The sequence below is a fragment of the Coturnix japonica genome, chromosome 12, assembly GCF_054131305.1.
Source record: "Coturnix japonica strain WE chromosome 12, WE-NBRP24, whole genome shotgun sequence".
Classification (NCBI taxonomy): domain Eukaryota; kingdom Metazoa; phylum Chordata; class Aves; order Galliformes; family Phasianidae; genus Coturnix; species Coturnix japonica.
The window spans coordinates 7,723,617-7,742,806 of NC_140674.1; the positions used below are offsets into that span (position 1 = coordinate 7,723,617).

Genomic DNA, 19,190 nt, shown 5'->3' on the forward strand with positions numbered 1-19,190 from the left:
CTCTCCTGGCACCTTTGGGAAGCAGCACCCAGCTTTTCAGGCAGTTTGTCCCTGTGCGTGGGGTAAAAGACCAATACAGTGCAGGCCCTGGTCCTGGCTCTGCTGCTCTTGGCAGCCCCATGCCAAGCAGAGCACATGGTGTCCATGTGCCCCTGCCCACCTGGCACTCACTGAATGGAAGGAGGGGGTTGTGGAGTTTTCCATTTATTCCCTCCACCTGTGCACAGCAGAGATCAGAGGTTGGTGAGCAGTACGTGGATATTCAGACACCCTGTCTCTTCCAGAAACACAGCCTCCAGCCTCTCACAGACTGGAGAAATTGCTCTCCACAGCCTCCAGAAATTACAAAAAACATCTGAGGACACACTGTCACGTTGCACTCCTAAGCATTTGGGCAAACAAAACCCATCTGCAGCCATAATGCAAACCTGAAAACACAGCTGGCAGAGGAGCGGTGAGACTGCACAGAAGCCTTTGTGCTGCTGTTGGTACCATCATTTTGTGCTGTTAAACACGTACCCAAATGTTTGTGAGAAACGGCCATCTAAAAAATACAGCAGATGAGAAGACCAACCTGAACGTGCTATCACCACTTAATGCCAAAACACACTTTTAAAAGCTACTTTTTGGGAGAGAAGGGACTTTAAAGGCTCAAAACATACAGCTAAGATCTCCAAGGTAATGCAAAGCCGGGCAGCTCCAGTGCAATCAGTTCACACCACCTGGGGGCCCAGATCTGCTCATTTATCCTCACTGCTTATTGCCAGCCCCTGCTTATTTTCCTGGCCTTCCACACTACGCTGCCTCCATCAGCTCAGCAGCCTCTTTAAGCATGGAAGAACATCATTCAGTCTTAACCTCTTCCCCCACCTCCTCACTGTAGGATTTTTGGTTTTTTTAGATAAAGCTTCTCCATGTTCACACACCTTTCTTGGAGGCTGCTGTAAACAAAGAATTACGTTCAGGGCCAAAGCCAGGAATAAGATATGTCAGAGATCTATAACCCATTCTATAGAGAATCAGTCTACGGCCCAAGGGTACTTCCTTACATGAGAAAGGGTAAAACAGCTGATGTCAAGGCCTCGAACGCAGCTCTAGTTTTATTCACGTTGCTGATTTAGGGCATAACAAAATTGCTTTTATTTCTCCCTTCAATTGTCAAAGCCCATTTTCTTTTCCTTGACATGTTTCGGGTGGCCGCAGTGTCACTGTATGAACCATCCCTCACTGCTCCATGCTCACCCCGTGGGCAGCTACATACACCGACATCAGGTGCAAATACTCTTCCTGCTAACCAGAATCCCTGTCCTCGTGCTGTTCTGTAAACAGGTGGACAAAGCGAGGAGCAGAGAGAGAACAAACGTGTGTTCATAAGGGAATGCTTCAATAAAATCCATCTAAGTTGAAGGAGATGGAATAGCTGTGGTAAAGTTTACAATGACTCCCAAGGTTTGGAAACAAGAAGAAGAGACCAAAACCCAAATGCTTGACCCTCCCTGGACATTTCAACAGAGACTTCTGAAAAAGATGTGCAGGTCTTGCTTTTGTTTTGCTATAACTATTTGTAAAAGCTCTGCTTTGTCTATGTGAAACAAGACCTATTCCTTCTTAATGCTCCGCCTGGCCAAACAAAGGCACCAGAGAAGCACACAAACTGCTGCCTTTCTCTTCCCAAATACAAAAGGGAACGATGATGAAGTGCCCTTAAGAGCACGCTGCTCCCGTACCACCCGCGGGGCATCTTCACGAGCCCCACTGGAACCCCTCCCAAGACCTTCGTTCAAAGCGTTTGCTGAACAGATGAGTCAAAAGCTTCGGGAAACTTCTAGCAGAGCCAGCAGCCCTTCTGCAGCTACTGAGCCGTACGTACCTCGTTCAGGTAGTCGCAGCGCACGTGTCCATACGCCCTCAATTAAGCAGGGCCGTTAAGAGCACAGTGCGCCGAGCACAGCCGGGCGTTCCCATCACTCGACAACCCCTTTTATACAACAGCCCTTCCCAGCTCCGCTCCGAGCTCTGCCCGCACAGCTTCCCCTCCGCCGGACCCTCAGCTCCTCCTCTTTGCCCACCACGTTTCCCTGCTGCGTGTTACAGCCGAGAGCCCGGCCCGGGGGCCGCTGCGATCCTCCACGACACGCCCAGGCCAGAAGCAGCTGATGCCCACCCTTACCAGCTTCGTATCGCCTCAAAAAAAGCAGCAGTGACACTTGAGTCACAAAGAAGGACTCACTTACCCTTCCCGAGGAGCAGAGCTCGCTGGATCGCCCAAAAGGACGCAGTTCCCAAGCGGAGATGTTTCCCCTTCGGCTGCAGCCCCCATATGAGCTGAGGGAGGGGCGGCCCCGGCCGCGCTCCAGCACGTGGAGCCCGTGCAGCTCGGTGAGCAAAGCCCAATAGCTGATATACAACAACAGCACGGTTCGGACGTGGATAAGTGCCACGTGTTAACAGGTGCAATAATTAGGAATAGATGCCTTCGGGTTTGTACAGCAACTACTTTATTATTCTCAAATGCAAATGTTTGCACTGTTTTGGCTATTTTACAACTTTACAAACTAGGTATAAAAGACCATAAATAAATGACATAAGTTATGTGTACCTAAAATTCATGGAGGGGGGGGGGGGGGGACATTACAAATGAAATCAAAATAGAAAATCTATGTAACCTAACCCAGAGATGGTTCCAACGCACGAACCGAGAAATGCTGTTAGAATCTTTCAGTATCAACTAAACGATGATAAGCCTCATACATTCTAGTGTAACCACAGTCCTTGCATATTCCAACATACTTGCAGTGATACAAAAAAATAAAGGCGCTCTCTTTTTATTTGTCTGGTTAGTATTTCAGGGTTTGTTTTTTTTTTTCTTTTTTCTTTTTTTTTTTTTCTTTCTGGTTATGAAAATGTCACATTAACAAAAAAATACTGCTTTTTAAGTCCCGCTCACTGGTCACTTCCAGCCTTCTGCGTTTTATACATACATATTTTTTAATACATTGAGCCATCGCAACATGAGTACAGCAGGAAACCCAGACCGACGTGACCGTGCAGGGTGCAAGCTGGACAGGACAGCACAGCCTCCTTTCTCCCCTGCCGACGCTTGCTGCAGCCAGCACAGCCTTGGGGCGATGCGCCGAACCCCAGCCCCGGCTCCTTCTGGGGATGGTCCCAAAGCGGGGAGAGGATCTGGGATGTCAGGCTGTGGGATGTCAGGCTGTGGGATGTCAGGCTGTGGGATGTCAGGCTGTGGGATGTCAGGCCGTGGCTGTGCTCCGTGCTGCGCTCTCGTTCACAGCGGCGCCCCCGCATCCCCGTCCCAGGACGTCTCTGAGCTCCCCAGACTCCAGCACACGGCCCCGCTCAGAACTGGCTCGCACCGCTGGTGCAGCGAGCTCTCCAAAGGCAGAAAGCTGCGGCAGGCAGCACCAGGGAGCAGCAGATTTGCTCCTCGGCCCGCAGTGCCTCCTATGGCACTTGCCGTGCTCCTATGGCACGCCGCAGCTCTCTGGCTAACGACTGCAAGGAAGTGTTGTGATTTCATTCCTTAACTGTGCAGGGAGCAAACTGGTGTTTGGATTATTAACTTACAAGTTTTCACAGCTTGCACGCAGAGCGAAGGTGCTTCTGTGAATGGAAGAACTGCATATATTTGTTCGCATTCAGCAAGTCTTTTAAACCCCGCTTCTGCAGATAAAAAAGGCTACTTAAAGAGTTCAGGTCAGGGTTATCAGTGGATGGATATGCAGGTGCTGCCTCCATCACCTTGTCACTGAGAAAACGGTTGCTCTGGATCACAAACAGAACATCAGTTAAGAAGAAACGACATTTAAGAAAATCTTTAGCACCCTTATGGATCCTGTAATGCACAGCTTCAAAACTAACTCGGAACTGTCCCTGTTTCAGGCTGCAGAACTCCTCATTTCACATTGCGTGGCAGCTAAGAACACCTACAGACACAGGAAGTTCAACACTTCTCAATGCGTGTTCCCGTCACCACTGCAGAGCAGAGCTGCTGGGCCATGCTCACGTGGCAGGGGGACATCACATGGCTCCCAGGGACGCTTTGGGCACATTCACAGGAGGTGATTTGCACACGCACACCAACACACATACGCACCTTCCAGAGGAGATAATAATCCATTATCCATTCAAGGAAAAAAAATATATTTATATCACTGCAATGGCACGTCTCATGTTAAATGTCACATCAGCACTGTATATAGGCAGCTCACAGCAACTGGGCTCTCCGCTGTGGCGCCTGGCCCGGCGTCCATGCTAAGATTGGTGGTGATCTGCCACCTGCATCCGTTAGAGACGTGGCAGCAGCAGGCAGGGGAGGGAGGATAGAGAATAACAGAATATATAAATAAAATCCAAGGTAGGAATAGAAAGCAGAAGGGAATAAAAAATCAACAAATCTGCGGGGCTCTGACACAGTACATTCCTCCAGTGACAACAGGGTGCTGAATCTGACTGAGTGAGCTATCTTTCAATGAAGAAAAAATGGAGTGGGCGGCATGGAAAAAAAAGAGAAAGTAGAAGTCACACTCTTTTCAGGGCCTGACGACTGTTCAGTGCGTAGTTTCCAGAATCAGTGCTAGGGAAGACACAACCATGGATCCAGAAGGCTTCAGGGTCCAGTCTGTGTTCCTCCATGGTCAATGAGATCAACAGGACAGGCTAGGAGGGTATAATATAATTTCCCTGCACAGAAAGAAAAATGAATATTAAATGGTATGCAACAAGACAGATGTACTTCTGCCCCAACATCTCCCCAAGATTTCCCAAGAGAAGCACAACTGTATCTTGGGCCAGCCAGCATCTCTTTGGCAGGTGCAATTGCTAATTCATATAATTGGAGGAGAGAAGAGATTGGAGCAGGACATGGAGTGAAACCTCTCCCTGGAGAGGGGGAGGATTTCCTAAAGGAGGAGAAAGCAGGAGGAGAGGCAATTCCAGCATGAAAGGGGGCTGGATGGCACGTGGTGCAGCCTCTGCTCTAGCAGGTGCTCAGACACTGTGAGACACAGCAGCCACCACCTCCCAGGCAAGAGCACTTTGGGCCTTGGAGTCTCATCTTCATGACATACCTCCCTTCTAAACAGGGATGTCAGATACACGCACATGCTACCTTTTATTTTTCAATCCACTTTCCTCTAGCTACAAAGAAATTCAACTGCATGTCCTCTCAGTGGATATATTTTGCAACAGGAAAGGTATCGCTGGCAGTGCTGAAAATCAGGCACCTGAGCTTTTACTTTCTGTGGAGAAAACTGTTCATTTTGTGTGGAAAATATTGGAGTGGTTTGAATTACCATTACTAGACTCCCAAGAAATCTTTTTTTTTGCAAATTGGCCAACAAATTGGGGGTATTTTTTGTCTGTGTAAAAGGATAATCTCAACAGAATGCAACACATTTACAGCAAAGGGAAACTGCACTTAAGCAAGAGTTTTTTACTGCTTAAAGTACAAGTACAGGTCTTTAAAATGACGTCTCCTGGCAACATGACATTAAAACACGTTGCTTTAAGGCATTTTTTAAAAGAAATATTAAAGTTCTGCAAATGGGAAAGCTTTTACAAGTAATACTGCAGAACAGTTTTTACTAAGCTGTCATGACATGACAGGATCCGAATTTAGCATCCCATGTTCTGAACAAGTTGTTTTCTGAGAAGGTTGGGGGTGAGGGAGAGTTATGGTTAAAATCAGCAAGTTATTGTTAAAAGTGACAACAAGTGATGTGAACAACACTGTGGGTACACTACGTGCCACTTATCCAACTGAGTGAGCTGTTGGGGATTTAGAATGACGACAATGATTAAAAAGAACTATCGTAGAATCACAGATCACCAAAGTTGGAAAAGACCTACAAGATCATCCAGTCCAACCATCCATCAATCACCAATAGTTCTCGACTATGTGACATATAAGGCCCCTAAATCCTTTCTGAATTTTCTCTTGGGTGCAGCGTGCGACCAAAACAATCCAGGCCAAAGAACCCATCAGCACCATCAAAATATAGATCTCACCTTCCTGACACTGTGCCAGGCACAGCTGAAAAGCTGTGTCTGTTCTAGAGCACTTATCCTCCACGTCCCACTCTTGCCCGCTGTGACATAAGCATAAGATCCTGCCTCTTCCCCACATTTTTTACTTTGATGAAATCCTAGCACAGACTAAGAAATGAAGCACCACGAACATATTGGACAATGTACTTCCACTGACCTTCTCCATGTGGCAAATTGAACTGCTTCTTGAAAGATAAAAGTCTGAAAGTTCCACAGCCACGACCACCACATCTGACTGCTGGCAAGATGGTCACGAAACCTCTCTAAGCGGCAGAACTCAGCACAGTAATAGCCAACAGTCTTCCCAGAAGTCCAGTTCTGCCCAGTCATCCACGAGGCGGGTCATTCCGTGTCTCAAGCCCATAAATGGATAGATTGCTAATCGTCAAGCACTGATTAGCTAAATGATCTTCTCAATGAGGTTTCTGCAAGGTATCAGTGTTGCATCAAGTCTGCAAAAAATATCCTAGGGCAGATTCTTCATTCCAGTGACAGATGCACAACTGTGGTTTCACCCACAAATAAAACACTACGGTTGTAATCCTACAGGTCACAGGGAGAAGGAAAGTAATTTTTGTTTTTTAAGCACAGTATCTGGCAGCAAACAAAGCATCAAAACTTGACTGTGACATTATATTTATATAGATACATGTATTTTACATATCGTTGATCAACACAGAAGTATGTTCCAAGAAACAATTTGTTCCAGGTCTGGTTTAAAATGACGGCTTGTCATTTTCTGGAGGCCCCCCTCCCAACACACGCTCGGTTTCCGCAATCTGTACATCAAGCAATGCTGCAGATCTTTATTTCAACGGGCGAGGAGACGAAGTAAAAAAAGTGCAGTTCTTCAATTAAAGTGCATGGATGAGGTAAACTAATTTCAAGAGTTTTGAGTTTATTCAGTACTGGCTCAGACGGGCACCATCCTGCCGTGCATCTGTTGCATTTGGGTGCGCATGGCTTGAACGCTGCTCAAGATCTTGTTCTGGTGCGCGATGGCAGTGATCCCAATCCTGGCCAGGTCGCTGGGAAAGCAAGAGAAGAAGACTGAGAACGGTGGGCCGGAGGCTGACGCAGAGACACAAATATTAAAGTCAGCCACATGCAACACAGCAAAAGCAAGGCAGATGTACAGAAATGTTTAATTAAATAAGTGAAGGCATTGTGGAGGCATTTTTAAGTCATACTCCGTCCAAATGAAAGGCATTCCATTCCTTTAATGAGTGTAATGATATGCAGCACAAAGCAAAGGAGGCTGATTAAATCCAGATTTACCAGTTTTTTTGTTATTGCGCTGAGTACTTACTCCTGGTTCATATGCACCACAGCCTCTAGGGTGGTATAGCCAGCAGCTGTGAAGTTATCCTTGTATCGCTCCATTTTAATGGCTTGGAGCCAGTCACTGACAGAAACAACCGCCGAGAACTCCGGGGAGCTGGGATCCAGCAGGGCTGTGCTGGGTCTGCATGCCAAACAGTGAAAGGACAGACAAACCGCGTCAGCTGATGATGACTTTCAACCCCAAGTCTGGTCTCTAATGATTATTCTCAGTGACTAGGGAAGGTATGGGCAACGAGTTGTGCCTAGTGAAACTCGTGGCTCTCCACATAGCTAAGCATCCCAATTGCAAGAAATAAGAATGAGAAAAATTGCAAGTGCAAGGTAACGGGCCACCTTTAGCCAAGAATGAATTTGACCCTATCTTTTGTTTTCTGAGTGTCTTGAATCACAGCACTGTCCACAGTTTCCACGTCAGAGGCAATCAGGTTCACAGAAAATGCTTTTCCTTCAAAAAACAAAGATGGCAATGCTGCAGCACGTTCAGCCTACCGAGTCTGCATCTCACAGGCAGCAATGTAAAGCCATGCCAATCCTGCATATGTCAGATCTCAGCTCAGCAGCTATAGAAACACCACTGAAGTATGTGTGGAGGGAGGGTGAGCTCACACAACCCGCAAGACGGGTTTGGAGAGCAAAACTCAGGGCGGGTTCAGATAAGCCCTGTTTCTAGCCAGGTTCACAGGCAATCTTGTGCATTCAATCCAACTCAGGACAGCAGGGAGTTAATCCCCTCTTTAATCAACCCATTCCTGACCAGCACGTGTGCCAGGACTGGTGGGACTGATGCAAGCTTTGATCTTTCTTCGCACTGTGGAATGTGCTTCTCATTTTCTCTTGCACAATTTGCAAATAATTATTTTCACAAAATTCACTCCACTTATTAGTATCGCATTTATTATTTCATGTATGTTATAAATCACACCGTTTCATTAAACCATTAAAAATTACTAACGTCTATCTAACCAAAACAATTATCATCTAGCAATTTATTTGAAAATGCACATCATCAAAGATTAGGTGTGCAATAGCATAGTTATGTATTGCCTAAGGCACTGGCTTCATGGCAGTAGCTCTTGGTGCAACTCCCTTGCCATACTATCTAACACAAGGCCAATGATAGCAACCTAATTATATACAATTACGCTTCGCTTATGAAGCCATGTATTAACAACGCTATATGCAAATTTGAAATTCACATTCCAAAGGGAAGAATTAAACATCCATTAATATCCATACATATGGAATGATCTTGAATAGGCCTTGAACTTCTAAAAGACACACTTATTTTCAAAAAGCACCTCTAAACTGGAAACAAAGCAAAGTGGAGTAGGTTCAATCAGTGATTCTTAAATCAGATTATCACAGCAGATCCATATTGCAATTCTCACCATGTGAATTATTTAAGCCTCAAGGGTGGATGCATGTTTTCCAGGCTACCATCGCAATTAGGGCAGTCTGGAAGATATGTGGCGACAGCAGCCTCATAGGATTAATAATCCCTCTTCTGATAATGTAAATTGTAAGTAAGAGCCACAAAGGGACCTTGACTTTTAAAACTGAGAATACCTTTTTTCAGTATGTGGCTCTGTCAGAGGCCGAATCAGAACCTCTCTTACTCTTTCAGTGCCAACAAGAAACACAATACTGCATTTCCCAGTGGCTATCTTCGCACCTTCCCTTCTGCTGAAAAAATGTTTTCCTCTTGTTTCTTTCTTTCCTGCTAAGCTTTATTTCCCTAATTCACTTTATGAAGTGAAGCCATTTGAAAATAAAAGAGCAAACAGTGTAAATTAGTAAAGCTCCTATTACTTCAGCAGGGTTTCACCAGCTTAAACAAACTGCTGAGCTGTCCCAACAAAGATTTGTTGTTTCTAAAACTCTGGGAGTTTCCTTCCTACCACGCTACCTTTGCACGTACCAGGTATACTGTGCTCAGCAAACAAAACAAAGCACGAAGGTAATGCGGGATCAGTGCAGACATGAAACCGGCTTTCCACAAAATTAAATTCAAATTCACATAAAAATTAATCCACACCTTCCTGATGCCCGCAAGGCATTGGCTGTAATGCCGTAATGCTCATTTGCAAATCCTACACAAATCTAGGGTTTATAAAACTTGATGATGTACTTTTCCTGCAGAAAACCACATCGCTTTTGTTAGGTACATTTCATTAAGGAAACCCCTTCAAGTCTCTTTGCTGAGGTGGGAGAGGGAAAGATGCTGCAAACAGTGCTTGCCTGCATCAGAACCCTTTTTGACACAAGACTGTGTTATAAAACCTGGTCAGCTCTGGTGTGATACAACAGCAGCTCTGCTCATTCATTCTCCTTCTCATAGAGCTAGTAGAGTCTGTGGTGCCCAGCTGGGTTCGGCAGTGTGCCAGGATGACTTTTGCTCTCCTGAACAGTGCAATGCCTGCTGTGCAGTCTGGCTCTGCAGAGTACGCTTTAATTTCAGCACAGAAGTTTAGGTGACACGAAGCTCTGCCTGTCACCTCCACTGTGCTCCCTCATAAATCACCATTATAAAAGTACAGCTGACCTGGAGCTCTCGCTGCCTGTCCTCTTCAGGCTGTTAGGGTTGCGGATGAGTTTGTCCAGCATGTTGACAATCTGTCCAAATTTAGGTCTGTCGCTGCGTTCCTTCTGCCAGCAATCTAACATCAGCTGATGGAGAGCAATGGGGCAGTCCATTGGGGGTGGCAACCGATACCCTTCCTCAATGGCTTTAATAACCTATAAATGGCACAATTAGGAAGACATTAGAGAACATCAGACACTACTCTCATCTACCATCTGACTATCATTTATCCTACGGCGATCTGAAGTATGGAAACAAATCTGCAATTAAATGAAACAATATGAAAATTGCACTCCGCGTCAAGCAGTTGGTGGTCTCAGTACTGTCATTTCTCCTCAACAATTCAAAACTAAAAGGGTAAAGCATCCAAAGCAGACACCAGATACAGCAGGGCAATGTACCACAAAAGAGCACATGGGATAAAGGAAAGACAAAATAGAAAAAAGACAAACCTATCCTTGACAGTCTGACGGTTGGCAGATCTTTAACATCTGTCAGTTTTGGGTAAGGTATGTCGGGATGAACATTTCTTCATCAGTCCTGGGGGACAGCAGATCATCCCCCTCCACCCTCCCCTCTTGGGTTAGTCCATCTTTGTCACGAGCCTACAGAGTACCTGCAGTCTCACCACTGTTATGTCCTGAACTGCACAGATGGGGACCCTTTTGTGCAGCTTTATCAAGGAAGCTTGCTTATGCATCTCATGCTTAATAGGAGCCAGAAACACTGCAAGATGCAGCCATCTGAAACCCTCCAAAGGCAGCTCTATTGCTCAGTACTCTGGTGGCTTATTAGCTCTCTCAGAAGAACAAGACATGATCAGGACTCAACTCTAAGACAACAGGGCAGAAGCTTTCCAACTTCAATTAATTAATAAGAGTCTCATGGCAGATCTCACCAAGAGACCAAAGACCAGGAGTGCACAGTGACTGAACTGAATTCCTTCATTCTGGTCTTGTCCATCAGTGGCTAAAATCCACTGGGAGAACAAGATGCAGGATATGCTTGCGCTATGAGTAGCTCATCACAGACCACAAAGAAAGTGGTTCTCACTAATTCAGAAAGGAAGAAGATCCTTTTGCAGCCTCCTGATTCAAAGCACATGCAGAACAATTTCAAATCCACTTCTGCACTATGTGAAAAGCACAGCTCTCACTGTTGTAAAGGAGAAAAAGTATGGTATGTCTATGAGAGGTGCTAGATGCAAAGACAGTATTATTGGCTTTGACTGTCCTGTTCAAACAAGCTTTTTGATACTTCTGGCGTTGTACATTAGCAGTTTGTATTGGCCTAGTATGCTAGCTCTGCATTTGTTGCACTGAGGTCCTCAGGGCTGTGTAGACATGCCTGATATAACTCAGACACATCTGGTTTTTTGTTTTCGTACTAAGTCTTGATGACTTCCTGTTAGCAAAGGAAGGCAACACTGGGTGCCAGAACAGACATTTCACATCAGAAGGAAATTAAAATTATATCCTCCTGTTTAGATTAAACGCCATACACATCATCTAGACACTCTTTGAAAACGTTCAGCTCTACATAACAAAGCAAATCATTTAACTGCTCCCATGACCGTATATTCAGATTAACATTTCCCTCTTCCTTTATATATTTGTAAATCCCCCAAGGAGAAGTATTATGGATAATCTATACCTCATTTTAACTGCTTCCCCCCCCCCCCCCCATTTTAATAAAAATTCTATTAGCAGAGACTTATTAATAGTGTTATTAAATACTCTTCTGGAATATAAGCCATTGTGTACAGTCCCTTTTGGAATACAATGAAGTAGTCCAGATGGTACGCTTAAACAGGACATACATAATTTAAGAATGGTCATTTAGGAAAGCTGCTCCTTAACATCCTCAGGGGGCACCTATGCAATTGTCGCAAGGATGCTCTGACTGATAACCAGAACTGGATTTCATATGTGTTGTTTCAGATAATAAAATTCTCTCAAAGATTTACAAGCATATTTAGGTTTGAAGAATTAACTACTATTAGGAAGCCCTATTAAAATTCAAGTGGTTTTTTGCAACAGACTTTCAATAAAGTTTAGATTTAGAGTCAATATTGAAATTTTCCTCCCCTTTGCAGTATTATGATCTAACAGTTTAATAAATACATTCCTTTCCCTTTCCTCCATTCTTCTCCACCTTACTTGTAGATATGACCCTAACTTGAGAAGCCCCTATTCCCTGGACACAGATGAGGGACTAATACATTTGCAGTATTCAATGCAATATTTATACTGGGGTGGTTCCCTGGGAAAACAGGAATCCACCACTCATGATAACCTTTTAAAAACCAGGAGTAAATGTCTTACAACTACATAGCAACTGACATGGAAGAACATCAGCAGACATCTAAGGGAAAAGGCAAAGGGAAAGAAAGGGAGAGAAAAGGAAGAAGGAGCCCCAGAGGGCAACTCACATCTTGATTGGACATATCCCAGTAAGGTCTCTCTCCATAGGACATCACTTCCCACATGACGATGCCATAGCTCCACACGTCACTAGCCGATGTAAATTTACGATAGGCAATTGCCTCTGGTGCAGTCCACCGGATAGGGATCTTGCCACCCTGTTATAAATAAAAGAAACCACAGGCTAGTGAGTCTCTGACCCAATAAGATGCGTGGTTGACACTTCTCTACAATGCCATTGCAAATCTAAGATGGCTTCCTGCACACAAGTCCAGCACCTTTCTTAAAAAGGCCCTTCCTTTTTCTGTGCCATAAATCTGTCAGATACATCCAGGCAGCAATGCTGCCCATCTGTTTTCTTAAGCTTCAAGGAGGGGAACCAGTAAATTGCTAAGTGTATTTTTATCAGTCCTCTACTAGATCACTGCTTAGGGCTACACTGAAGCATGAGAAAAAGCCAGGGGTTTTACAGAGTACATTTCAGAGATATGGCTGACAAAACAAATAAGTATATGCTGTTAATTACTATTTCCTTGCTTGCCTGTCTGACCTGTTCAGCCTGTTTCAGAAAGAAAAGGGATTATAAGCGTTTTGTTTTTCAAAAAGTTAAAGAGAGGATAAACTGGGAAGATTTATGAATACCGTGGTGTTTCCCATGGGCAATATCCCAATTCCTTCCAGAGCAGCGCGAAGGCAAGCAACCATCTGGGCTCTCCCAGTCTGGCTAGGAGGAGCTCCAGACCAGACCATGCTTTCAATACCTGCTGGAGAGAGCTGCCTTTTGCTACAATGCTTCATTTAAAAAAATAAGAATGCCTGGGCACCTGATCTGGGCTTTTCTTTGAAAAGGAGCTCACTCCATGCAGTTAATCTGATTTTGCCTCAGCTGAGCGGACCCCAGGCAAGAGATTTCTCCTTTTGTTTATGCTAGCACACAAGTTGTTTTTAATTGAGCTTTTTTGCTTTCCTGCAGTTCTATTTGGGAAATGAGTCCAGCTGAACAAAGTTTTTAGGGCTTTTTCATTTGCTTTTTTGACTGAGTTTATTTTGGCTGGCTTTTTCTCAGCAATCCTGTAGACAGTTTCTATCCGTAACTGAGTGTAGCATGTGCACACTTAATGGTTTACTGTCCTAGCATCTCTCTTAAGTATTTAATATGCACTTGTTCCAAAGGCAACTGAAACCAAAAGGTGTCCTTCTTCTGGCTCATCAGGCCTTTGTGAATCAGTTTCTAATAGTAAGTGCCCCAGGGGGCTATGGGATGCTTTTTCACTTTAATGAATTACATTGCTAATGTGGAGAAAAACATACCATTCTCTGAAGAAGAGATGCTTTAACAATTGCATTTTACTGCATTAGCTCTGCTTATGGAAAAGCTCTATTCCTCCTTTCAAAAACAGATGCACAGATACTGTTTACACACGGCCGTCATTCTAAAAATTGTCAATAAGTTCTTTTTATTTAGCTGCTTGAGTACAGTGGAGTTTATCCAAAGCTTCCTGATCCTTCATTACTGATAACACATGAAGACAATGCACTGTAATGCAAATTGTATCGATTCCCTCTGGTTTACTCGAGAAAGAACATAATACTGTATCTGCACTCGCTGAATTCAAAGGGAAGCTTTTCAATCATTTCTTTCTTGCCTTTGCACTTTTGTCTAAACTTTTATTTCCCTGACTACAACCTTCCAGGCCTCTGCTTCTGCTTTTTCCACTTGCCACTCTTATGAGTGAGAAATATCAAGGTTGGCCAGCATTTAATACAACATGAGTCTATCATTCCTTGTAACGAATGCGAAACCATTACAGGGTGAGTGTTGGAATTAAACTGCAAAATGTGAGCACTGCAAACAAACTGTGCTAGGGAGAACAGATGGATAATAGTAGATATGTAAAAATGAAGAAAATAAGCAATTTTAAAAAGAGACTTTATAAACTCTGACTCTCTTTTCCACAAACATTTTAATTACAGGGGTATTGGTACAAAGCTGGTAGTGGTCAGGATGTTGTACTGTGGCCAGAAGTACTTGCATTAAGCATTATTCCACATGCAGCATATTAAAATGGCTTAGCAAAATTAGTAACAGTGAAACACAGACAAAACAGGAAACAAACAAGCAAACAAACAAAAAATGAGGCAAAAAAAGCATGTAGCAAAACTACTCTTGGGAATGCAGGCTCCGTACTTTTTCCAGCCCAAATGATTTGGGGTCAAGCTGCAGACCAGCTTTGCAATGGGCAAAAGTGGAGTTTTCTGAGGGCAGCATATCTGCATTTGTTGTATCAAATCTCAGTCAGACTACACACGTGCAAATTATGTGTGTCTGTAGATATCATTCCTGGCATTAGATTCTTGTCACACATTCCTAGCACACTAAAAAAAACAGAGGAGTACACAGGTCATATTCTCAGAGAAGAAATACCAGTGCAGCCATTGATGGAGCAATAACACCACATCAATTTATGCCAGCTATAAAGTCTGGACTGATGTTTATTTTTATGTTCCAATATAGGTTTTTATTTATGATTGAGATTATTTTAAAACAAACCACTGTCATCTCCCACACAGTCAGACAAAAATATTAATAGGCAAGAAAACTCACAGGACACTTCCCTCCCCTCCTTACCCGTGTGGTATAAGCTGCCTCGGGGTCATCTTCCAGGACACGGGACATGCCAAAGTCAGACACTTTGCAGACCAAGTTGCTGTTGACCAGTATGTTTCGAGCAGCTAGATCCCGATGCACATAGCTCATGTCAGACAGATACTTCATTCCTGAGCCGATGCCACGGAGCATCCCCACCAACTGGATTACTGTAAATCTGCCATCATTCTTCTGTATATGGGGAAGGAAGAAAATCACAGAGCATTAAGCTAAAAGCTACATTATTGCCACTGCTGAAATTGGCAAAGAGCATATCTCTGGATCCCCATCTTATCTCAAATAAAATGGAATGTTATTTCCTCACTCTCCAGACTGGTGTCCATAATTCACCAGCAAAGTACAAACTCAAAGGCTTTGTCATAGCTTCTAGTGATGTGGTACCCGGTTTGCAATACATCCAGTTTTAATGAGTCTATAGCATTGCAGAGCTTTCAGAAATGGAACACATCAAAAGTGTTCCCATTAAACATGGATTATTTAAGTCCTCGCTATTTTAAACATCTTTAAACATCACATTTATTATATATCCATCCACATTACATTTATTCTGTATTTTGATAGGAACAACATCAGCAAGGAAACAGGATTTTTCCAAGTACAAACATAATTTCTTTTAAAATACTGACTTTTCAGTACCCCTCTGCAAAACAGAACCACAATAAGAAAACAGCAAACAGAAGGTGCTTCCCAGTGTAAAATTTCCTTAGCTTATTATGAAGAAATCACTTACCCGGAGGAAGGCATCCAAGGAGCCATTCTCCATGTACTCAGTTATGATCATTACCGGTTTACCTAGAGAGTGCAGAAAGAAAAACACAATTCCTTGATGAACACTGATGTTAATGGGATAAAAATGAGCTGCACATTATTTTACAGCCAAGACACCTGTCCTGCACAATCTAATTTAATTTGAAAACCACCAATCTCACGCCTCAGCTGTGGGGAGCAAGTGAATAAATATTATAGACTGGGGACATTGGTCCCATCTGGAGGGTTAACTCTCCACATGACTCACTGACAAACTCTTCAACTGAACTGGCTCCCAGTCTCTAAGGAATATATGAACTGATAATCAAAAGCTAAGAAACAAAGATGTGCTCAAATTTGACAAAAATCTTTAGTGTAATTAAATCGCTTGCAGACAAGAAAGCCTTCCTTTTCTACAATGGAATTCATGAATGCTTTGGTCTACCCATCTCTTTCGAAAGATCAACGCTTTAGGCAAGTTAGTAGCTGTCAGCAGCTACAGGGTACTCAAAGACAAGAAAGCAAAATATAAACGATCCCTCTCAACATTCCCTGTCCCAAATTTGTATCCTTTATCTCCTGTTATTTATAAATGAGCCAAAGCCATTTGCCTCATGAAGTCAACCACAGGGTAACTGATTCCATGAATTGTGTCATATGTGGGGCACAGCACTTCAGCAACACTCAGCTTTCCGTGCTGCAATACAGAGAGCCAACCCTGAGCAATCTGAAGAGAGATGTGATGCAATTTTGCTAACATGGAGATGCTTTCTAGACATTCTGCTACCTGAAAATAACACCAGATACATAAGTAATGCTTGATGTTGCCTTAAGTGCTTTACAAAGTCATATGATGCTGAAACTGGAAACAGGTACATACAAGTATAACTAATTATTTAAAGGGGTTAATTACACTCCATATTCAGCATATTCTGGACATTTGCAAAAACAGGTCTTATATAATCTCCATTCTAAAACTGAGTAGCAAGAGATATAAAGAAGTGATTTCTCAAAAGCAGAACGGCAAATGCAGAGTCCCAAGATGAGCACTGTCAAGTCCACATGAAATCAAGGGAGCTCCAGGCTGGCATGGTAGTCCAGCTGTTTGCTTCAGCTATCAGAACTATTGAGTTTCTTCCTACTTAAAAGACAGTGCCCAAGAGAAACTCAGCTTTGGTACTTCTTAAGCAGCACATTTTGATCACGTGCAGACTGGCATGTTTGCCTATGAAATGCCAGTCTGAGAGCTGAACTCTTTCTGATTTGCATGAACAAAGCAAAAGAGCAGATAGTTTGACATAAAGCAAACTATTCTGAATGTAGGGCTTAGTGACCTTTAAGGAAAGAGATGTGATAAAACAACATCTCCCATTCACCTTTGCCAGAATTCTTGAGTAAAATGAGAAAAAGCTCCAACCAAATCTGCATATGTCGGTGTTTCATTTATCCTCTGCAACTGTGACCAGAACCCTTCCACTGAACAAATACAGCTAAATGAGTTTTAATTAACCTTCCTCAATCAAAAGGCACTATGTCAACACAGAAGGGAAGAGAGGGAGACTCTTTCAGTGCATTAACATGTAATTTCATTACTCAGGCACTTCTTTAGCAGGGGAGAGGGAAAGAGAGAGGAGAAGTTACCATCAGTGAGTCAATTATTAAAGTACTTGACTAGCAGCCAATAATGTATTCATGGTTTTTTGCCGCTTCTCTCCCCTCAACCCCCATCCACTCCACTACTTATCTCACTTTTTAATTTTCGGTTTATTAAATGCATTCATTTATCACAGCATTCAGAAAACCTATGGAGAAATTGAGATAGATGCCTTCTTAAGTAGCCCTGTTTACTGAACACACCAGCTCTGAGGTAAGCAAGCTGGCTCGCTGCAGTAGTAATGCTTGCTGTGAGCCAGCCAATGAAGCATTCCTGGGTCAGGCTGCCACCTCCTCGGTGAAAATTTCTAATCATTTTAATTCAGTGACAACTGCATTATGCAAATACATTTAGTCATTTATAACTGCTAGAGCTGTAACAGCTAAGGGAGGGTTCAAGCTAGGGGGTATTCAACACAAGAATTCTCACACTGCCTCTTTTGCAGAGAAGAAGGAACACAAATGTTCAGAAACATAAGTGGTCGAATAAGCATTCAGATCTTGCTTTAGCAGCAGCTCACAATCCTACCGTTTGCTTTCTTTGCTGCCCTAAGAATGAGGTTCTACATATTCCAAGGGTCTTTCAGGATTAGCAACGTGTGTGAGGTTTTGCCAACAAGCTGCCCAATGCAGCTGGAGTAGAGACAGTAACTACACCATCTCAGTGGCACTTTATGAAGTCAGACCCAAGTGCATCTGTCTCACAAGCATACTCTCAGTAGCATTCAGCAAGCTCGGTCATTCTCTTTCTAAGGCAGGGTTTGTGACACAGTGAATGCTAACAGACTTAAACACACAGATACACACCAAAAATAAAAAGAAAAAAAGAGAAGAGGAATAAAAAGATATTAAAAAAACCACCACTACAAAACAACCAAATAAAAAAGCCAGGTAACTCCTATGGAGTGAAATTATTACACTGTCAGAGAAAACAAATAAGCAAGTTTCACACTGAAGCAGACTACTTCATTTCAAAGGCTTGCTCCTTACATCTGTGCTTTGTACCTTGAACATATGACTCTGTAGTTTTGTTTTGGTATTTTTCTCCCAATTATTTTAAAATCTTTGCTCACCATCTGCTTTTGCCTATCCTGTAACAATCAGCTCAGGCTAGCAAAGATGTGAAAGATGCCTGCTTGGCATAGCAAGAAGGGGAAAAAAAGCCAACCCTGCCATATTAATTCCCCCTACAAATCTTCCACAAGCTGCCTACAGATAGAATATCAATTGAAACCATAAAACCATTTATAGCTGACAACAAGATTAATGACTTGTCCTGCGCTGATTTCCTCCTATTAGCTATCAGTGGATCTGTTCCATCTGTCACTTCACAGGAAAGACGGTAAAAACAAAACAAAACAAAACAAGAAAAAACCAACCACCCTAATTTCTCAGTGACTTCCAAATTGGCCTTGTCAAGAAAACGACCTACTTACATTTAGTAACAACACCTTCTAAGTGGATGATATTGGGGTGGTCAAATTGTCCCATGATGCTGGCCTCACTCAGGAAGTCTCTCCGTTGCTTGTCAGTGTAACCAGCTTTTAGAGTCTTGATAGCCACACAGATCTCTCTTTTTCCTGGAACTTTGAGACGTCCACTGCATACTTCGCCGAATTCCCCTTAAGGAAAAAGGCACAAGAATCCATGGCCATGAGCATGAAGCATGTGTTTTTATTGCCAAAATGTTACAGCAGTTCAGTCT

General features: G+C 43.3%; 1 protein-coding gene across 2 annotated transcripts in view; it reads right to left on the minus strand.

The window, feature by feature from the left end:
• Window positions 1-2,475: 2,475 nt before the first annotated feature.
• EPHA4 (EPH receptor A4) overlaps window positions 2,476-19,190 on the minus strand; it is a 231,670-nt gene continuing 214,955 nt past the window's right edge. For both annotated transcript variants that reach the window (XM_085513542.1, XM_015871334.3), the window contains 8 exons: window positions 18,922-19,107; window positions 15,816-15,877; window positions 15,047-15,256; window positions 12,426-12,575; window positions 9,956-10,149; window positions 7,379-7,534; window positions 6,227-7,097; window positions 2,476-4,704 (listed from right to left, as the gene is read on the minus strand). In XM_085513542.1, the coding sequence (XP_085369668.1) occupies window positions 6,983-7,097; window positions 7,379-7,534; window positions 9,956-10,149; window positions 12,426-12,575; window positions 15,047-15,256; window positions 15,816-15,877; window positions 18,922-19,107 (1,073 nt within the window). In that variant the 3' untranslated portion in view covers window positions 2,476-4,704; window positions 6,227-6,982. The remainder of the gene's footprint in view (window positions 4,705-6,226; window positions 7,098-7,378; window positions 7,535-9,955; window positions 10,150-12,425; window positions 12,576-15,046; window positions 15,257-15,815; window positions 15,878-18,921; window positions 19,108-19,190) is intronic.